This window comes from Barbatula barbatula (assembly GCF_947034865.1).
Source record: "Barbatula barbatula genome assembly, chromosome: 4".
NCBI classification, from domain to species: domain Eukaryota; kingdom Metazoa; phylum Chordata; class Actinopteri; order Cypriniformes; family Nemacheilidae; genus Barbatula; species Barbatula barbatula.
The window spans coordinates 25,422,119-25,443,490 of NC_136768.1; the positions used below are offsets into that span (position 1 = coordinate 25,422,119).

General features: G+C 40.8%; 1 protein-coding gene across 7 annotated transcripts; it reads left to right on the plus strand.

Moving 5' to 3' along the window:
* Window positions 1-238: 238 nt before the first annotated feature.
* gata3 (GATA binding protein 3) lies at window positions 239-14,870 on the plus strand. 7 transcript variants are annotated; one of them, XM_079454319.1, is made up of 6 exons: window positions 239-559; window positions 5,365-5,700; window positions 6,747-7,280; window positions 9,440-9,585; window positions 11,339-11,464; window positions 13,520-14,870. In XM_079454319.1, exons 2-6 carry the CDS (start codon window positions 5,472-5,474, stop codon window positions 13,808-13,810), a joined length of 1,326 nt encoding a protein of 441 aa, XP_079310445.1. In that variant the 5' UTR covers window positions 239-559; window positions 5,365-5,471; the 3' UTR covers window positions 13,811-14,870. The 7 variants fall into 7 exon arrangements, with proteins under 7 accessions (XP_079310445.1, XP_079310448.1, XP_079310450.1 ...); XM_079454322.1 differs by having other exon boundaries at window positions 293-559; window positions 6,747-7,223; XM_079454324.1 differs by lacking the exon at window positions 9,440-9,585 and adding an exon at window positions 9,643-9,683 and having other exon boundaries at window positions 362-559; window positions 13,520-14,862.
* The last annotated feature ends 6,502 nt before the right edge of the window (window positions 14,871-21,372 follow it).

The window sequence follows — 21,372 nt, forward strand, 5'->3', positions numbered from 1 at the left end:
AGACGCAAGGGTAAAAGCCGAATAAAGGCAAACTGCTGTCAAACTGTGGCCATTGAAGCCCTATCAGTCATCTCATGCATTAAGCATCGGTCTGACATGTAACGGGCTGCGTTATTATGACTTACGGAGAGATGCGCCGTGCAACCGAACGCGGTCGGTACCTATTTCCTCCCCGCGGCCCGCGAGTCCACGTCCCCTCTGTCTGTGTTAATAAGGTTCGTTACGGATGTGTGTAATCGCTACCACGCGGGTTAAGTGTGTGTTTTACTCCGCAGCCTGCACCGACCCGGAAGAGCTCGCGCTTAGTGTACAGTAAGTACGGTAAGAGTGTGTATATGTGTGTGTGCGTGTGAACGTGTGTGTGCGAGAGAGAGAGAGAGAGAGAGAGAGAGAGAGAGAGAGTGAGACGTAGAAAGAGTGTGTAGGCTAGAAAGAAAAAAGGAGCCCAGTTTTTTCCCTCCTGCTGTAAATGCCATCGGCACTTCCATCTGTGTGTCACTTCACATCTGAAGCCCCTCAGAAAAAAACGCCTGACCACGCGTCAACCACAATTCCGCAGGTTAGTAAATGTTAAGATATACTTTTTTATGCATTTTTAGCACCGCGTTTTGCCTATAACTCCCGCCGCTGTCGAATAAATTGATTTTGCTCGCAATAGCCGTGTCTGTTCCCAAGCACCATGCATGCGTTTGTGTGTCAGTTCGTCCTGGTTTCTGATGCTTTGCCCCATTTTAATCCCCCCTATGCGTTGTGCGCAAATGCGCAGGCGATTGCAAAAGCGTACTTTAAAATCACACGTTTTGTGTTGTTAATGTCACGTATTATTACGCTGGTTTAATAAAAGCACTTATATTTATTCACGAATTGTTTTGAATGCAGTGCTTTTCTGTCTGAAGGTGGCACAGTCATTTAACAATTTAGAGTCAACTCTCAAGCGCTTATTCATTTCGCCCGACGTGCGTTTCAGGCACCCACGTCCACTTTCGGAAAATCGCGGTGGTATTTTAAGTGTCGTCTTCCCGCCTACCGTCCCCTAGACGAAGGATTTTAATGATCTATTACCACCTGAGCGTGAGCGAGTATGCTTCCCTTAACCCGTGAAATTGATCTGATTAGCCTTGCAATGGGTCATAAAGAGAAGTGGATTTGCTGAAACTGCGCTTCCAGTGCGTGTGCGCCGAGAGAGAGAGAGAGACGGGGAGAGAGAGAGAGAGAGGATGCATTGGTGTCGGTGGTTTGAAGAGGACTGGAAACAGAGATGAGTACGCGACATTAAGGCGCATCGTAGTCTTTCATGGGCGCAGGCTCATTTGGTTTCCATGTGAACGCAGCTCCCATTGATTGGAGCTGAATGCGCCTAAAACAGCTGTTTCTTCCTGATACCGCGAGACCGGTCACTCCATTCAGCTGCAAAGTGAAATGATCTGAAACCATGTCCTCAAATCAGCACTCGACCGAAAGACTACGATGCACCTTTGATTGCACGAGAAAATCCCTGCGATGCGCCTCTTTGTTTACGTCTCTGAGTTCTGAAGTTGTGCATGCGTCAAAAGCGACAGCCAGTGGAAATCAAATAAATGCATTAGGCCTTGAGCCGAGAACATTAGGTTATGTTATATGAACAGACGGATTCATCTTATTAGGCTAATATATCGAAGATGCCGTCATTGAAACGAATAATAACCGACGATTGTTAAATAACAAATGTTTGGAAATCGATTATCATTGTTTCAGACGTATACGTGGATGTATCACCCGCACCAAAGACCAGCTTCGGATGTTTTCTTTCTATCAAAAACAAAACCTGCACTCGAGGCTTTGGCGTTTTTTCCCCTTCTCATCTTTGTCTAGTCAGTAATTCTTAGAAATAAGTCAAACTCTCATTTTGACGTACCCGTCAGAATTGGATTCTAAGAATCTGCAGCACATGCAATTATCACCCCAAATACGAATTCATAAAGAAAGTTCGTTCTTGAAAAGTGAATGAATCATATTTGAGCCGGTTACCGTTAACCGGAAATATATAACCTATAATTTATATTTATTTAATATTTTTGTTTTGAAATTGTATAAATGGTCTAGTTTGATTTTTTGTATTGTAATTACTGTCCTTGACATTGGTTTATTACGTTTCTTGCATTGCAAAAAATTAAAACGCGCAAAAATAACAGCAAATTAATTGCCTTTCAAATAACCAGAGCACAATTTATCGTTTGCCCGTTTGTGTTTTATATCGAAGCACTGTGTATTTTTCCACAGCTGGTAACTGAGAGGGAAACGTTTTGTTGCTTAAAAATAAATGTGACGAGCAAGCCCTTAAATACGTGAATATTGCAAGTGTGGCGCTCACGTTTCGCTATGGACAGATCCCCAAATGTCTTCATTCGGTAGCTGGGGTGAAGTGTGTGTCCTCTAGTTCACCCTGCGGTGTTCGGACCTGGGCGACCCTTTCATCGCATCCCTTTACATCTTCAAATCGACACGTACATTTATTTTATCGTCCATCAAAATATGACCAAATACCGATCTAATTCTCCTCCACACTAAACAAGATTGTGCGTTTAACTGACTGGACATTTACCATCATTCTACCAGAAAAATGTAAATCACTGCTTAGCAACTAACAATAACTGCAGTAGTGCTGTTTATTTTTGGCGCACTTTGATGCTGTTTTTATCCTTGGCAGCTCGTCATTTACGCACACATTCAAAAACACACCTCACCAAAATGATTTCAAAGAGGTTTTATGTGTCTCTAAATGGTGTTCGATAGACAATGCGTGTTATCAGCACCCATCTTCTAACCCTTGTTATAGGAGAGACTGAAATAAAACGGCCGGGTCTTAAGTTCTCACCCACAGTAAAATGTGTGATGACTCCTGATTTTAATCTGCCTTGCCTGACATAATCATTCACAAATTATCTACCCCATCTTCAACCTGACCCAGTATCGCTGTCTTACCACCGATTTACTGTACCGTCTATGAATCAGTCTGGCGGCCCTCTTTAAAAGAATGGAAATGCAACCCGAACGCACACACGCCATTAATACAAAGATGTAATAAATGCAAATGTTTAAAAAATAAAGAATACATCTAAATATTTAATATGCATATTATATGTCTTTATAAATAAAAACAATATGTCTTTACCCCAGGCGCAGCCTTTACGCATCTTTGTATTAAACACACGTTACAGATTATTATCGACAGGTTTCTGTTCGCCTCTGATGCTTCACAAAACTCTAACACGGCGTGTCTGTTGTGTTCGGAACGGCTTTCACCCATCTCCTGAGCACTGGACTTAATTCAGTCAAAAAACAAAACACATAATCAGGATTTTATTTCACCGTCGCGCGTTGCCTGCGAGCACCTCTAATGTACGCTCGAGTTTGGGATAATAGAACGCGCAGATCATTACATGCGTCCGCTGACAGCTCCACAATGACAGCGAGACGGCACACAGCGCTTTCCATCCAAGTTCATGTCTTTACCGCCATCCTCCTTCGCGCACGGGTAGAGAACACTTCTGCACGTTTCTCTAAACCAGCGTTTCCACCAAATCACTTTGCTGAATTTTTATTTTAAGGCGCAAAACAAAAAGGTTTATCAAGTTAGCCTGCACACAAAGGAAGGGATTAACATTGACCATATCGACTAGAATAAACGTGTGCAATAATGCATCCAAAATCTATATGCTATATTCGCTTTTATTTTTGGCTATTTCACGTTTACTGCGCACCTTGAGAAATATCATTTGAAAGAAACGCACGCATGCACGCACAATACTCTACCTCAATGCGCAGGGTGTATTTCCTGCCTGTTTACTGACGTCACGGCCAGCGGCGTCGGCAGGGCTGGCCGTCATCTCAAAGCATCAAACGACGAGCACAATTACATTTTGTCAAACTGCGGCGACGGGCTGGCCAACCGGAGCATCCGAGACAAAATATTACCCCGAGGGCCGGGGCTTTTTATGAAATAAAAGTGAAATAATTGCAAATAATAGGCCTACCTGCCACACGCCCCTAATGTGTCAGAAGCAACGCGTTCTCATTACATATTTAGGTTACAGATTTAAACGTGCGTAATGGAAAGCAGATGCGCTTTCATCACGTTACATGTAACGGCCCTTTAAAGGAATAATGGTGTCCAGTTAGTGTCCTTCAAAGACTAAAGAACATTGAATTTAGCATCCGGGGAAAGCCCGTCTCTCTAGTAGGATATAAGAGGAGAGAGAGGGATTGAGGTAGACTAATCGCACCACCATGTCGCAGTCGGAATAAACCCTTTTAAACACGAAGAAGGAACCATTGGGAAAACGCGCTTGTCGCCACGAGAGGACGCACTGTCACAATTTTGCGCGCACACACCACACGAGCTGATAACACACACACACACACTGTGAAACAGCAGGCCACAAAGCAGTGGAGGCCTTGGGACATGCGAACATTTCCAAACTAAACCGAGAAGTTTTTATTCCCCTGAGCACACTTAATAAATAATGGTCAAGTCCATCCTCAATTAATGCCTTTTAATCTTCACTTGTGTTACGAAATATTCAAACAGTCAAATGGTCTTTTGTAAAAAAAGATATATAAAATAGTTGTGTTCTTTCCACTTTTAAATATGTGTCTTTCTTTTAAGTACATGCATTTATTTGATCTGCGTAAATGCAGGGCGTTCGCACATGTCCACTCTATAACGTGCATTAAATAAAAACGTGCAGATATTTACAAAAAACATACTCTGTATGGGGAGGCAGAATTAGGCACTCCTGGTCATCTTTCCCTGGCCCACTTTATTCAATTAGTCCAGGCGGTTGAGCCCCGCCCCTGCCGATGACACCACAGACCCTCCTTAAGTTGCGTCGCGCCACAGCTGTCTGCGAGCATTGAGCTGACTGGCGCCATCCTGAAAGAATGCCTTCACTGTAAAAAACACAGAGAGAGCAGTGCATTCAGAGACAGAGAGAGAGAGAGAGAGAGAGAGAGACAGAGGGAGGGATGGAAACAGAGTAAGAGGGTTAGTTACTACTACTGCGCGTAAACAGAGATTTGATCAAACTTGTGCTCAGTCAGAAGGCAGCAAACCCGTCTCTACCCGAACTCACTTGTTGAGTCAACGCAACGCAACAGTATACAGAAAGAAATTTGCGGAACTTGACGCGCGCTTGGATGCGTATGCGGACTTACGAACTTCATGATCGTACATAGGCTACATTTGAATTTCAGAAGTTAATGCGCACTCATTGACGGGACGGATCCGACTTAAGTGAGCTGCTCGCAGTTTGCAAATGCCAGAAAGACCACAGACAAACGGACGGACTAAATAAATATTGTTCAAATTGTCTTGTTCAATTTCAGGTGATCGGAGGTAAAGAATCGATCCTGTGGATTAAACATAGGACTTTGGACTTTTTAACTTTCGTCTTGTTTGTATCGGTGAGTGTATGAACGTTTGCTAAATAACGATGGAAGTAAGTCCGGAGCAGCCTCGCTGGGTGACCCATCATCACCCGGTCATTAACGGCCAGCATCCCGAATCGCACCACCCGGGACTGGGACACTCCTACATGGACCCATCGCAGTATTCCCTCGCGGAAGATGTGGATGTATTGTTTAATATCGACGGACAGAGCAACCACCCGTACTACGGGAACTCGGTTCGGGCCGTGCAAAGATACCCACCGCCACATCACAGTAAGTATATGAATATGGCGTTTTATTGAAGCTTTCGTGAAATCGTTTACATGTTTTATCCACCGGTTAACCAACGTGTGCCCCATATGCACACTGCCCCAGAAATGTGTTATTAAATGAACATGACTAAAATAGCACTTTTTAGAAATATACTGAAAATGCAACTCTCATTTGAGCAGTGTCAGTTTACTTTACATGTGGCTTACCTGAAGTGGTGTGTCATAGGTTTCACATCTTTCTAGTATTCTACTATTTCTACTTTACTGTTGGAGACATTCAAAATATGCGAAGTGGCTATTCTATATGGCGTTTGCGTAAAAATGTATATTGCGTATATTGTAAAATTATAGAAAACATTTTAAAATACATCTAACAAAATGTGAATGACATGCCGCGTAATTCACAAACGAACTGTTTATTTTTAATGTTTTTTTTTTATAAATAATTTTTACTTTTTATTTCTCACATTAAGTCTCTAAATTAGAAAGGGCATTTTTGTACAGATTTTGCAATGAGCCCCGAAATAGAGTGCGGAAGAACTACTGCTTGAATTTATTGACATGACTTCCTGAGCGCAGCGGGGTAAACCGTGACCTTGTTTCTCTTTAGAAGTGAATCTCGCAAAACTTTTGAAAATCACAACATTTGAATAAACCGGTGCATAAAAGATCGAAAGTCGTTTTGAAAGTGAGATACTCAAAAGGGTTGTTAATTGCGACCCGTCCCAGCGCCATCGAAAGCCTCTTACCTAATGGAGGCCCATACGTGCAGTTTCGTTATCTTTAAGTTTCAATCGTTTTTTTAACTCGATTAACAACAAAAAATATTTTGGTCGATCAATATTTACTTGAAGTTTATTAAATTATTTTTTATGCAAATTGTGCAAATATTTATTAGACTATATATTTCCTTCAGCAAACACATTTCTATCTTTGATATTGAATTTACAAAACAGTGGCATTATTAATTTTTATCTTTTTAAAATGACTCTATAGCAAAACGCCCACAAATTGTCCTAACCACAGGCCTGTCTTTTGTCACTGCAGGTAGCCAGGTGTGTCGCCCATCATTGCTGCACGGCTCTCTTCCTTGGCTCGATGGAAGTAAAGGCATCGGCCCTCACCACAGTACCTCTCCCTGGAACCTCGGCCCATTCCCCAAAACGTCCCTGCACCACAGTTCCCCCGGGCCTCTGTCTGTCTATCCCCCAGCGTCCTCCTCTTCGCTGTCTGCTGGCCACTCCAGCCCTCATCTTTTCACCTTTCCCCCCACTCCGCCCAAAGATGTGTCCCCTGATCCAACCATTTCGACATCAGGCTCTGGTTCAATACGGCAGGAGGACAAAGAATGCATTAAGTACCAGGTGTCTCTGGCCGAGAGCATGAAGCTGGATTCAGCTCATAGTCGAAGCATGGCCTCTATTGGAGCGGGCGCGTCCTCTGCGCACCACCATCCCATCGCCACTTACCCTTCCTATGTGTCCGATTATGGGCCCGGGCTCTTCCCACCAAGTAGCCTGATAGGTGGGTCCTCTTCTAGTTATGGTTCCAAAACGAGACCAAAAACAAGGTCCTGTTCAGGTAGGCGTGCGTTTTGTTACACTTTGATTTTACTAACAAATAATAGTCAGACCATTCAATAGTAGCGTTTCTCTGAAAGGTTTCTCTTATATTGTGTCTTTTCCATCCGTTTTCCTTACAAACAGCCTCCCAGGTTAGCCAATTCCCACACTATTGATTTAGTCTTTTTTTGTCAGTGCCAAGGCTTGGCTACCTCATTTGGGTCGCATTTCTTGTACAAAGAGTGACTCCACACTTAAATATGAAGGAATCTAGGACTAAAGAATACTATTACAGGCACGGTGTAATATGTTTTAGTAGCCTCAAATCGGATGCTAAAAATCATGGTTTTGTGAAATCTTAATGCTTGCTCAAATCTAGGACAGATTTTGGGGGAATTGGAGTATAATAAATGAAGCAATTTTTCATAAGCCTGGTTATTTAATTACGTTCTGCTATAATCACATAACCAGGTTTTGTGAAATCAATTCAAACTATTAATATGCAATAAACCTTCTCTTTTACACAAATTAAAAGAGGGCAAAGATCTGTGTTTGTTCCTACAAGATTCCCTTTTGAAAATCGATCTGATGTTGACTAGTCACAAAGCGGAATTAACTCCTCAGATGTATTAAACGTCGCTCAGCACATGCAGCTGAATCTAAACGCGGAGAGGAGCGCCGGGGCTTTCCGGATGTAGACGTGTGTGTTTTTTCCTCTCTCATCTCTCGCTCCTCTTTGCCTGGCGGTGCACGGCCACGTCTCTCTCCCGTTTATGTGTTTAAGCTAATCCAATTATTTTCAGACTGCTGCTCGCGACTGTTGCATTGTTTACTTTGCGCAGAAACTTTGATAGGGTCCGGATGCGGAATAACGAATGAGCCGGCGCAATGCGCAGCCCCGCATGTTTTGTCAAAACAGAGAGAGAAAACTACTTGGAAAGGTCAACCAGGTTTTTAACGCGATTAAAAGTATGCGTAATAGATTATACCATACCTAAATATGTCTAAATCTATTACCTTTTTACAATTAACACACACACATATATATATGTAAATATATATATAAATCACCGATTGCTGTTCTTTTTTAACAATATTTTTGATAGAGCCATACCTTATTCCCATTTACGCATTACGAATTTGACGGGAATACTTGGATAGAAAAATTGCGACCCCGTGTTTTTTCCACGTGTAGATGAGGCAGAACTTTCTGCACTCGCATGTACGCTTCGGGGCAGTTGGTAGAGGAACAAAGAGCAGAAATTCTGCCGGGTACAAGGGGGGCGGCCGCCCGGCGAGGCTGTTTTTCGTTTCGGCGGAGCGACCGGAGGCGCGGGTCACCGAGCATGTGAAGCGAGCACCCTTCACCTGTCACTCAAACAGAAAGGATGCCAGTCAAACGCTACGCTGTTTTAATTACGTAAAGCGGGCAGGTTACACAACGAGTTAATTATAGCCGCCGCTTTCCCATTCTGTCACCGGACCCATCGCAGCCATATAGAATTGAACCATTGAAATACATATCAGACCTCGTTTTATTTTTATTGCAGTTAGTCGTGTGGTTTATGGAACCGGGAGGTTGCTTGTACGGAAATCGACTTGTAAAAATGACATTTGCGATTCCCCATTCCTATGAATGACGCAGTGTATTTAAGGCATCGCTGTTTGGCGTTTGCAGTATGATACGTGTGATAAGACTTATCTCTGTGTACATTTTCTTCACATAAGTGCTTGCTTGGAACCGCTTAGTTAGGCTGTTTGTAGATCTTATCAGATGATGTCATATTCGACGATTGAGGAGTTAAGCAGACGCATAACGTTCATTGACAAATGCGACAAATCAAGCAACAATAACAACTTATAATAATATACGATAATGCTGATCATAGTTATATAAGAATAATAATAATAATGCAATTAAAAATGTGTTTCCGCGTGCATTATTCCAATAAATATATTGGGCCTGGCTTTATTATTATTTCCATTATTATTATTATTATTGCTGTCTTTATTTGATGGCACCGATGCCGTTTTTCCATTCATGTAGCCCAATGCTTACACTTAATTATATGCATCCATGTGGTCACCAGTTATTGTGTAGCTGTGCTTATGTGTGCTTCAGTGTGTTTCGGTGGTTCTAAAAAATCAGTTGTGCATGCGTGTATCTGTGTTTTGCAGAGGGTAGGGAATGTGTAAACTGCGGGGCCACCTCGACTCCTCTGTGGCGGAGGGATGGCACCGGTCACTATTTGTGTAACGCCTGCGGACTGTACCACAAGATGAACGGACAGAACCGACCCCTCATCAAGCCCAAGCGGAGGCTGGTATGTCTCTCTATAGCATTGCATTAATGACACTTCTGTCTCTCTTTCTCTACCCAGGAAGAAGTGTTAGCTGCAAGAAATTGACTCGCCAAGCGCAGGTCTCATTTCTTTTAGATTAAACATAACAGTTACATTAATATTAATATTATTATTATATCATTATTATTATTGTTATTATTATTATTTATAATAATGTATGCATCATCATAATAATAATAATAATAATAATAATAATGAGAGTAATAATAATGTCATTTTTGTATCAGCTTTTATTTCTTTTTTATCTCAATTTTTTTCGTTCGACTCAAATCAAATATTTTATCGCAAATATTGCCGACACCGTGTCTGCATGGCAGCAAACGAAATTTGCCACGGAGAGACTTCAAAGTGTTGTGAAACGAGCGCTTATCTGAAACGAGTACGCGTGGGAGGCGATCAGCCCCATCAGGTCAAATATGTCTGCAGAAATTAGGTTCAGTTCTGACAATATACAATTCATCAAGGACACTGTTTCATCACAGGGATTTAAAGAAACGAGGGCCTGGAATCACAGAATCCTCTCTCTTTGGGTTTGGATTGAGACGAGGCTCTCCAGGCGTAGGGAAATAGTCCGAGCGCTGCTATTTTGGCATCGGCCTTCTCTCTCTAATTTGAAAAGCCGACTTCCCAGGAAAAGACTGCCGGATATCTGAGAGCTGCTGATAAAACTCCACGAACAACAGCGCTCGTTCCCGCAGTCTAAACATGAGGGCGAGAGCGCGCAGAGAGGAGACGCGACTTCAGGTTGATCTTTAGTGAGCCCAGGGAATAATAGGCAAAAGCATAGAACAGATATTAGTTCTATTATTTAGCTTATTATAATTTGCCAACCAAACGGGTTGGAACTAGCAACGAAATACTCCATTAGCAAAATACAAAATAAGGAAAAACCAAAGAAAGGAAAATAGCTAAACGCACGAAAGATATTGGACACAAATGGTACTTTTCAAGACGCTTCGCCCCGAAGTTCTCCAAGATATCGATTAAACGCACGTCAATCGATCAGTCGCACAACGATCAGTGTCTGGCTTTTTAAAAACATAATTAATTGACAGTTATTGCTGTATATTATTATTGGAGTTCGTCGGTTGCTCTTCGAATCCGAAACGCGTCGCGCATTTTCTTTCTGCATAGTCCATTTCAAAATATGTCGCCGATCCCAACAAATTCATTTCTGCATTTCTTTTAAGTTCTCATTTACTTTCAGTTGTTCAGAATGGTTTTGTGTTATTTACGATAACCGTTTATGTTATGGTGAACAACACTAGCTGTTTATAATCGATGTATGGCCATTTAACATTTAAAATAACCGTAATAAATAAAAAGGTGTGCAGCATATTTGCGTGCATAAAATATCTATATACTGAACAAATGGCAAGTTGATGTAAACATGGATCAATGTCTCGCATTTAGCGGGGAAATGTCATCAGCTTTAATGGGCAGAATTTAAAGCAGCGCTTTCATGTCCTCTGTAAATATTTAGGTTTAAGAGGGCATGTGCGCAAGGCACTATTTTTACCCGAGAGTTTAAGGCACCAGTGTTATGGAGATCTCTTTCCTCTGACATATTTTTCTGCCTCACTTAGAACCATTTGGAGTCTCGGGAAAAGGAGTGCCGGGGCCATTAGCACAGACTACAGGAATGTAATTGTTATTGAAGTTATTATATGAGGAGTGTAATAACCGTGATTCTCTTTTTTTGTGTGTCCATCAGTCTGCTGCGAGACGAGCGGGGACCTCGTGTGCAAACTGTCAAACGACCACGACGACACTGTGGCGGAGAAACGCGAACGGTGATCCCGTCTGCAATGCCTGCGGCCTCTATTATAAATTACACAATGTAAGCTCCATTGCTGTCTTACACTTATCTAGTAAGATATTTCCTATCTTCTCTATGCATGATGGCAGCTTTCATGTCATGCCATGTTCTCTTTCTTTCTTTCTTTCTTTCTTTCTTTCTTTCTTTCTTTCTTTCTTTCTTTCTTTCTTTCTTTCTTTCTTTCTTTCTTTCTTTCTTTCTTTCTTTCTTTCTTTCTTTCTTTCTTTCTTTCTTTCTCTGTCATAGTGTGAGAGGTGAACGGTTTTACCTTTGACCACTGGAATAATTGCATTCAAAAATAGCATAATTGGCAACAACAACTAACCAATCACAGCTGCTGTTTTTAAAGCAGAAATATTTCCAATCAGTGGCTTTTGCTAGGACCCATCCGATTGGCCTTTGACCCAAACCATTGACCAGTAGTGTGATTTTCACACCCCAGGGACAACTTAACCCATTTGACCGCCATTTTAGGCAACCACCAATGGTCTCAAACTGTTTGAGCAAATTACCTGCAGATTTCTCTTGTTCTTTCTCACATTATTTATTATTCCTACTATAATACTGCTTCTAAACAACTCGCACGGTTGTACGAATTACACTTGGGGTGAATACCGTCGGTGGCATTTCTATGTTAAACATATGTTGGGGAACATTTTCATTCGACCTAATCAGCTATGGTATCCTGTATCATCACACTCGGAGGCCCCGCACTCCCGTTTCATTCCCTTACTTGTCACGCAAGCACTGTAAAATCATTTTACCGTGTTGGTTTGGGTTGTTTGTGGGAAAGAAATCCTCCAAACTTGACCCAGGTTATCAGAGAAACAAATAACACTATCGGTTAAATGGCCAGGATTCGGAGTAATGGGATAATTAGTTTGCTTTGGTACATCCAACTTTCTGCTGAGGTCGGCAAGCTTTGAAGCGAATTCCAGATTTCGCATGCTAAATTAAGCAGAGCTCGCTCGAGAGTGTTCTTCGATAACTCGCGTGTTTGTGTTGCCATGACTGCTCCCACCTTGCATGCGGAACATAGATTTGTCACTAAAGCGGATATGTGATAAAATGTTATAAGTTTGTCCGTTTTGCATTAGACTACTGACCTCATGAGTCATTTTAAGGCTAAAAAAGGATACTCGAACAATGTTGAAATGTGTTTCTAATAGCTTAAGGGTGTACACTTGCATTTTTCGAGGTGGCCAATGGAGATGTTTTAAATTAAGTCTTTTGCTTTGGGGTTTGCATATGATTTGACGATACAGACAACCCAGTCATTCCCTTTTGGACTGGTGGTCAAATTGCTGGTGCTTTAAAAGAGAATTGAATAGTGTGAATCAGAGTGAGGTGATCGTGATGGAGTTTGGCAGACAAACATGGCCATATCACTGCGCTTCAGCTCGACTGGCCAGAGTCTGGGGTTTCTCTCTTTGGCAAGCCTGGCATCTACCATGGCGGGTGTCAGAGAATATGATTCTGATATGACCTGAGACACACACTCGCACACATTTGCGCACAAACATAGCAACAGATTTGAGACACAATGAAGCTCTATTACATATCATCAGATGTATGCAGTGCTGTTGTCATTGTTTAACAAAATCCTAATCCCAAAACCCCAGTTTAAAGGGGAAATGGTTTCCAACATGCCTCTAGGATAGAAAAATGACAAAGGAGATCTGATTAATGTCTCAATTGTTTCTCTGGGATTAAATGGAGAGAAAAAAGAGACTTTAAAGTCTCCCGCGTCTCAGATGTTTGTGCGTAGAAAAAGACCCCAGGAATCGATCGCGCCTGTGAGTGTTAGATGAGATCTTAACGAAGTCTGAACAACTGTGAGTAGATTTGTGAAGTCTGGAAACAAAGAAAAATGATCCTCGCAATGCTATCCACATTCACTTCATAGCGCTGCCGTGTATATCAGTTTGTTTCTATTTTAATTTCTCTTAAAGAAATTCTGCTTTTTTCCTTTGGGTGTGCTACGTAGAAGTTACTAAAAATCCAATATGTGTGTTGTGATGTATTTCAGACTCGGGCCATTTGTTAACGTTCGCCGTTTCTTCTTGTTTGCCACAGATCAACCGACCACTCACCATGAAGAAAGAGGGCATCCAGACCCGGAACCGGAAGATGTCCAGCAAGTCCAAGAAGAGCAAAAAGTCCCACGATAGCATGGACGACTTCTCTAAGAGCTTGATGGATAAGAACAGTTCCTTCAGCCCTGCCGCCCTCTCACGTCACATGACCTCTTTCCCCCCTTTCTCACACTCCGGCCACATGTTGACCACACCCACTCCCATGCACCCCTCTTCTGGCTTGCCCTTTGCCCCGCACCACCCCTCCAGTATGGTCACAGCGATGGGCTAGAACACCTGACTACCTCCAATCTTGACCTCTCGCATTGGTGGACATCTTAAAGCATTGTTAATCTTGAAGCCCACCTTAAATTTCCGATCTCGAATCAGCTCTCTCACGTCCCCTCCGAAGATCACCAGTGCACCGTCTGAGCCGTCAGCTTTTTTCCCTGCCTCGGTATGACCTGCCTAATCCCCCCACTTCAAAATACGAGGAAAAGACAATGATAGAAAGAAAAAAAGACTTTCTTCATCACCCTCCGATCACGAAGCCTCGACCGTGCGCCCAACGTCAACTTTCATTTGTGTACAAATGCCATCTTTCCTGTGGTGCACCCCCAACCAGGGCATCAAGGCAGAAACATTACAAGACTTTACAGAGACCCTCTCTTATTCCTAAACATGTTCTTATGTCCTCTTCTTTATCCGACCGTGAGACAGGAACTGAGCTGTGAACGACGACCGGAGATGAACTCTGCATATATATGTAAAAATTGTCTGAAATGCATTTAATGAAGACTTTTTAAAGAGCAAATGAGTGGAAATGCCCGTGGGCAGCTAATGATGAGAAGGGTACGACTCAAACCTGGAAGATGGAAAGATTTTCCAAATGACATGCTGGTAGATGAGGGAGGAAAAGTTCAAGAAATGAAAGAAAATGGTGTGTAATGCATTAAAACTCGTAGCAGTCGAGTCTGTCCAGCAGACTTCCAGCTACTCATATGGATGTGTTATAGGTCTTGGGCAATCGGTTCATGTTCGCACACACATACACATACATATGCACGCACACACACACATGTATACATCTGAAAGACTTCTCTGGGCCCAGGTTATATGCTTTGTGAAAAAAGTTCCTGTACTTGTTATTTGTATGTATAATTCAGAGTACCAAAAATACGAAAGAAACAAAGATGTAGAATTATTTCTTTATGTAATGCAGACTGAATGGTTGTACAAATTTAATAATCACTAGTGTAAAAAAGACTTGCTTTTTGTTGCGTAATTTTTTCTCTTTGAAAATAATAAACTAGTTTAATCTGTTGACATCATACGTGCACGTAAAGAACGAGAGCTTTTGTACGCGTTTTTGTGTGTGAGCGCGAAAATGAGTTTTTGTGGGTATATGCGTATGTGTGATATCTGACACATGGCCTTCTCTAGCCACAAGGACACCTCTAGATTTACCCAGAATGCTGCTGGCCACATAACAGGAAGCCTAGAAATAAACAGACATGAGGGACAAGAGTCTAATGACAGCTTAACTCTGCTTACATTAACAAGTGCGGCTTGCAAAATCCACATAAGTTTAAACTACCATCCACACTGCTGTAGCATGCTAATCACATAAGAAATGTTTTTGAACAAGCCGGGACAGACACGAGAGTATTAAACCGCAAGCTTTTGAAAGGGAAGAACGTACAGTAAACGTCAATTGCAGCCATATGTTCAGAGTTTGAAATTCATCCCCGAATCATGTCTAAAATCAAATCAGTTTTCATTTTGAAGGCAAAAAAGCTGTTGAGACTTTCAATTCACGAAAACGGCATAATAGAATTACATTGGAGCGCTTATCTATTGTTAGCGATACAATAACAAATTCAATCTTTGGGAGCAGTGATGCAATACGTAACATCACCTTTGTGGATTCCACCAAACTGCTCTTCCCATTACTGTAGCCTAAACTCATTGTACATTTTACCAAGCATACTGCGAAATCATCAAGATAATACTTGATCTCCAAGTTAACCGATTGCAGTAGGCATGAAGCAATGCAATAATAAACAAGGCAACGCAATCTATATTTGTATAGTGACAGTATACACTCATCTCGCTCCTTATAAAATGAGACGAGTGCGAAAAAGATATGGTTGGCAGAAGCACAGCCTTATGGGTAGAGCGGTTTAAAAGGAAAAACTATTCCTGGTTAGCGGAAAATACACCAAAGCGAGCAAGGCTACAAAAAGTGTTTCAACGTTTTTGCGGTGCAACTGACAAGCTGATATTTTAAGGTTAAGTGTACAGTCCCATAAAGATTCCTATGGCCTCTGACAAGTCTTACATTCGATATAGTTTTACCAAGAACAAATGTGATCAAAGAAAAGAAATTAGTCATCTAAAACGTAATGACATTGCTAAAGAATTACGTTTTTTGCTGAGGGACTTTACATGCTAAATCAATATCGTACTCTCTAAAAACCTGCAAAATCAATGAGATATACCATGAGAACATTAAAAAAGGTTTTATGTTCAAATGCTGTCGCTACATGAGAAGGATTTTTTACAGCTGACTTTGATCAGCGGGTCAGTGTGGGTTTCCAGGGTCATTGCTCTCCGTTCCATTGTAGCTAGCCGTGGTGCTCACTCCATTAGCTTTTATGGGCAATAAGAAAGGACCTGCCCTAGAGGCTTTTGTTTGATTTTGAAGCGTTCACTTTGTAGAAGAGCATTTTACTTAAAGTTTGCATGTAATGCGAACAATTCGTACGTTCAAAGCCGGTTATTAAGATTTATCATGTTACGCTAAATTCAAAGAACCATCATATATTAATAGATTAACTGAAGCTAATTCCTATTGTGGCTTACTCACATGATGGCAAACATTATTTCATCACGGTTAGATTTCCAAACCTGCCGCTTAATCTCGAAAATCGCATTAGTAAAACCGAATAAGGAATCGTTGCTTAGTGTAATGGTAAGTTTAATGTTGGGCAGTCGAGGATTATCAGCACGCATTGTGCGAGTGGTTTCTTGTTTTTTACAGCGTTGCATGCATTTTGTGAAGTTGCTTTTGTGGCTTTGTATGTTTGCATGCCATCAAGCCCTATGCTGATGGAGCATTAGCCTGCTTAAAGACACATTTTATGAAGTCAGAAAAGAGGAACCATCACCGCAGAGGAGCCCACACATACGCATAGTACTGAGCCAAAAGGCAAGAAAAACTGAAATAATACACCTCCATCAACACCCCCAAAAAAGTCTTCACACACTCACAAACACACACACATGAAAACTCGGCCCTGTGTACTTGTACGAAAAGAATTCAAACATGTTTGAAGGGTACATGCTACACAATAACGTCCTAAGGTACATAAATTGCACAGCTTCTTGAGTTAGCGTAGCTTTTGACTTAAAAGAAACGTTTCAGGTCAGGTTTGGTTCGGCAAATATGAATGCAGTGGAATGTCCTTGCACCCTTTACTGACCTTTACCGCTCATTACTGTTGTAATGGCCATAATGATAGAGATAAAGATGGAGATAGAGAGTAAGTAAAGTGTGTGTGTGCAGAGCACATGCATAAGCATGTACGCCAATGTGTGATTCTGTTAGACTGTGCATGCCTGAAGCAACACGTTTTCGGGTGAAACTATCATGTCATATCAGAAATCATATCACATCTCACTTTTGCTGACTTCCGCTGTGACTAACCGTGAACACACAGCTGATCACTGGATGTTTTGTGACTTTGACAAGTTCTATATCACACAATTTGACATTTTCTATCTCTTTAATTTGACTTAGCGGGAAGGTTGGTTTGACTTCCAACTGGAATTGAACAAATAACGTAAGAATAGAACGTAACTTTTTTAAGGTCACAGATTTTTATATGCGCTAACCTCCTCCACTTGTAAATGCTAACGACTTAGCTATTAAAATACGCAAGCTGATCCAAAACGAACCATGAATATGCATTTTACCTAAACAAAAGTATGGTTTGCTCACATATTTAATAAGTGGCATCAATTAAACACAAACTGTTTTCTTCACATTATCACATTATCATGAAACCCACAAGAGATTCGTAAGATAATGTATTATGACATGGAATAACAAGACGGTTCCGGCTTCTTCAAACTTGCTTAATGTGGTGACTTTGGTTTATAGTTGAGTAAGACGCAGAAGAGAGCAGTAATCATTTGTTTGTATGTTTGTTCTCTTCAAAACAAAGCCATATGCCATCCTTTTGCTCTGTTATTTGTGACATTAGCTAGCTAGCTAGCTAGCATACATTGAGCATGATGTATCTGTTGTGACTTGTGACATTAGCTAGCTAATCTTTCATCAAAGTCACTTTCCCTTTGAAGTTGCATCTCTTCTCTGCATGACGTATGTATTGGTCTGAGGCCGGACTATACTGACCAGACTTTCAATTTTCAACAATCCAATCAATTCCCAAAGGTCGAAATTGTGTTTCTTAAACTCTGCAAAAACACTTTATTTCCAGGTTGCTTCCACAATACCATAAGCACAAATGTTGACAAGTATTTTAGCGAAACAAGCTTTTTTTAGGTTCACAAGATGCTAGTTTGCGAGTGTTGTAGTTGCACGGGAACATTGAGCTGGCTTGAGTGTAACTTAAAACCTTCTTTAAAGTTTGAAAATCTGAGATGGCAAAATAAGTTCAAAGATATTATTTATCACTGTACCGTTTGAGCAGAAACTTGTGTTTTGGGTGGACCAGAAATCCCATCTCTCCTCTTGTTATTAAATGCATCAATTTTGTACAAAGAACCTGAAGGGGATTAACTCAGAAAGAAATGTCACATTTTGAATGCTTACTTCCAGTTTTTTACCTGGCTAACTTGTTGTTAGGTGACACCACACATATGACTAAAAGGTCCAATGAAATGAAAAATGATTTGGGGCTTTTAGCCCTTGTCTGCTTCTAGTTTTTGCTAGCCTAAAGCTTAAACGCTCTATTTTATAGTATATTTTAGTAGGTTTACCTTCCAAAAATATGGATGACATTATCATCTGTTTAGGGACAGACATTAACAGATTTTTGTCCAAATCAAATGACCACGGCCCTTAACCTACGCCACTGACTAGCAAAACCAAGAAGAAAATCATCGAACCAATTTACTGAAATCTTTAATGATTCCCAAACGTGATTCAGGATGAATATTTATGAAGCTGAACTATCTCTTTAAAATGACGCTGCGGCCTAGCCAGACTTCTCTTTTGTAGACTCCTTAGAACTAAAACCACCAAGACCCTGCCTTATTTCTACCTTAATTATCATTCGCATAGTAAAAATGTCAGTTTATAAGTGTTCGTTTCCAAAAAGATTATATGGCATGCATGGTTGTATTTTCATGAATTACCAGTCTCCTTATCATGCCATTATTTGTTTGGCTAAACTCATGGGAAGTTGTTGTTTCACCAGTTAAATACCAGCGGCACAGATTTCCTTCCTTCCCATTGTTTTAACGGGTGGAATTCCATAATTTACCTTCAGATATTCGACTTCATATGGAAGCGCTGGGTCAGATAGATCCAAAGTGTTGAAAAGATCTTAAATGAGAAGGCTAACCAGGCAACTGCCAGTCTAACTGGCAGGGGCGGAACTACATGTTGCCCGTGACTGGCAATTGGCTTGTGTTCATGCCAGTCAAATTCTAATATGGCTTCTCTGCAGGAAACTTGTGACTGGCTTGTTTTATGCCAGTGAGTTTTTAAAGCATTTCAGCTCAATTTTAGGGTTTTAACTAAGATGATCAGATGAATTGCGCAATTTCACTGTGACCGGACATTATGAGAGCAAGAACAGAGAGATGCAAAAGAAGAGTGCAGGTAAGCAATGTTTGTGTGTGGTGGAAGGATATTGCAGTGGTACTTACGCTAGCTAGCATAGCATAGCTAGTGCCTCAGGATACAGGTGATCGTGTTTAATATTATTTATCTGCATTCAAGCCTTTTTAAATCCATGATGTGTTTGCATGAGTTTGAAGCAGAGAAGCACCATTGTGAAAAGCGTTGTTATAAAATTCTCTTGTATTTTTATTATACGTAAATGCTGAACAGGTGTGGACTTTTTTAGCTTTGTATAGGCCTACATTTTGCGATCTGATCTTGATCAGATTCCACATATAAAGTTATGAACAGCTAATGGCATTGATGGTCTAAAAATAGATTTTATAATTTATTTTGGAGTGAACTTGGAATGTCTTGTAGTAAATTTGCTAAATTGTTTGTCAATGTTGGGATAACGATATCTCCAGTGTTATTTGACAAGGCCAGTGAAGACAAAAACATGGCAAAGCTATTTTATTCTATGCAATACAATACAATAGAAGTTTTTCTCCGGACTTAAGGTCACAGATAGATGTTAGATCAAGACGATAACTCCCTTGTAAGCCATCACCTCTCCACAAAACCTCAATTGAAATAAAAGGTGTCAGTGGTTATACGACCACACCATAGGATTTATGTGGGCCAAAAGCAAACCTCTCCATATTTCCAGAAATAAACCACATACACGTTCTCAGTGCTCTTTGACCTATTACCTATTCAAGTCTTACTGACATACCTGAAAGGTTATTTGTTTAAAACCACAAATGCATATTGACAAACCTATAACCGAGGTAGTCTAACCACATGCATAATACGATGTCTGTGTTGACAAAAATGAACTTGAGTCTAGCTTAGTTTTTTGTATTATGTGTAAAATGTTTTATAAAAGGCCTAATACGGCTCAGGCCTAGATGGACCTGCTTGGTATTTTTGAGGTTGGGTTTTGTGCAAAATTCCCAGGAATTGAAATATGTGATGGCAGACAGCATAATCATATTGGGAGAAATATTAAAAGCTCAAATTAACATCACACCATTAGTTGTGTCGGATAACGTAACGTAATACGTAATAAAATCCACAATTGTTTAATGTGTACAACTTTGTGAATTACAGGCGTTAAACATTACAAACAGGCATGTCTGCATCCAGTGTCTTAAAAAAAAGGTACATATTTTGTGTGGGCAAAGTAATTGGCAGGGAAAAAAAACGAGATGACATCTTCATAAAATTGTGCAATACTCAAAACAATCATCATCGTGAAAAATCATCATGCAAAATTAGAGTCAATCAGGCAAATAGAAAGCATCATAAAACATATTACAAATAACCACAATTGACTTCAATTACAACGCCTGACAGTTTAATTTCAGATTATACGTTTGGCCTTTAAGGTATAGAAGTTTTTGGACCAAGGCCGGTGAACGACTTGCCAAGAATTTGTAATAAGGCTGAAGCCAAGTCGTACGTGAATATACATGTTTCACCTTCGTAAAAATGATAGGCGTTTAGCTCTTTATGTTGATGTTGTAATGAGCAGTCGTCTGAATCTTCGGTTCAAACTGCAGAAAGCTGCTGCTCTCTTGTTAAAGTGAGCAGCTATCTGTGGTCTTTGTGTTTGTTTTCAAGACTCTCTTGCCACTTCTAAATGCGCTGTTCGGCATTGTCTTTTCAACAATCGTAAATCTTTAGCATAATCTCCCGTCAAAACACAGCAGATAACAGATAATCATCTCTCTTTCGACCGGGGATGCCTGGGGGGCTGCGGGGTGGCCAGTCGATGTGACTACATGCCGGCTGCCACACGTAGACGCATGTGTACAACAAAAAGACACATCAACAAAAAGAGGTAAAGTTAAGAGATTCTGTATAAAAAGTTATCATTTTAGTTAAGATCTAAGGCACTGTTAAATGGGCACACGTTTTTGTACTCATGAGTTTTGCTAAGTAAACATCACTATTAGTATTGCTCAGACCCAGGGTTAGAGATTCCACGACATTCT

Coding starts and splice junctions, on each gene's coding strand:
- gata3 (XM_079454319.1), top strand. CDS start 5,472: ATGGAAGTAAGTCCGGAGCAGCCTCGCTGGGTGACCCATCATCACCCG. Junction 5,701..6,746: donor ATACCCACCGCCACATCACA/GTAAGTATATGA, acceptor TTGTCACTGCAG/GTAGCCAGGTGTGTCGCCCA. Junction 7,281..9,439: donor AAAAACAAGGTCCTGTTCAG/GTAGGCGTGCGT, acceptor TGTGTTTTGCAG/AGGGTAGGGAATGTGTAAAC.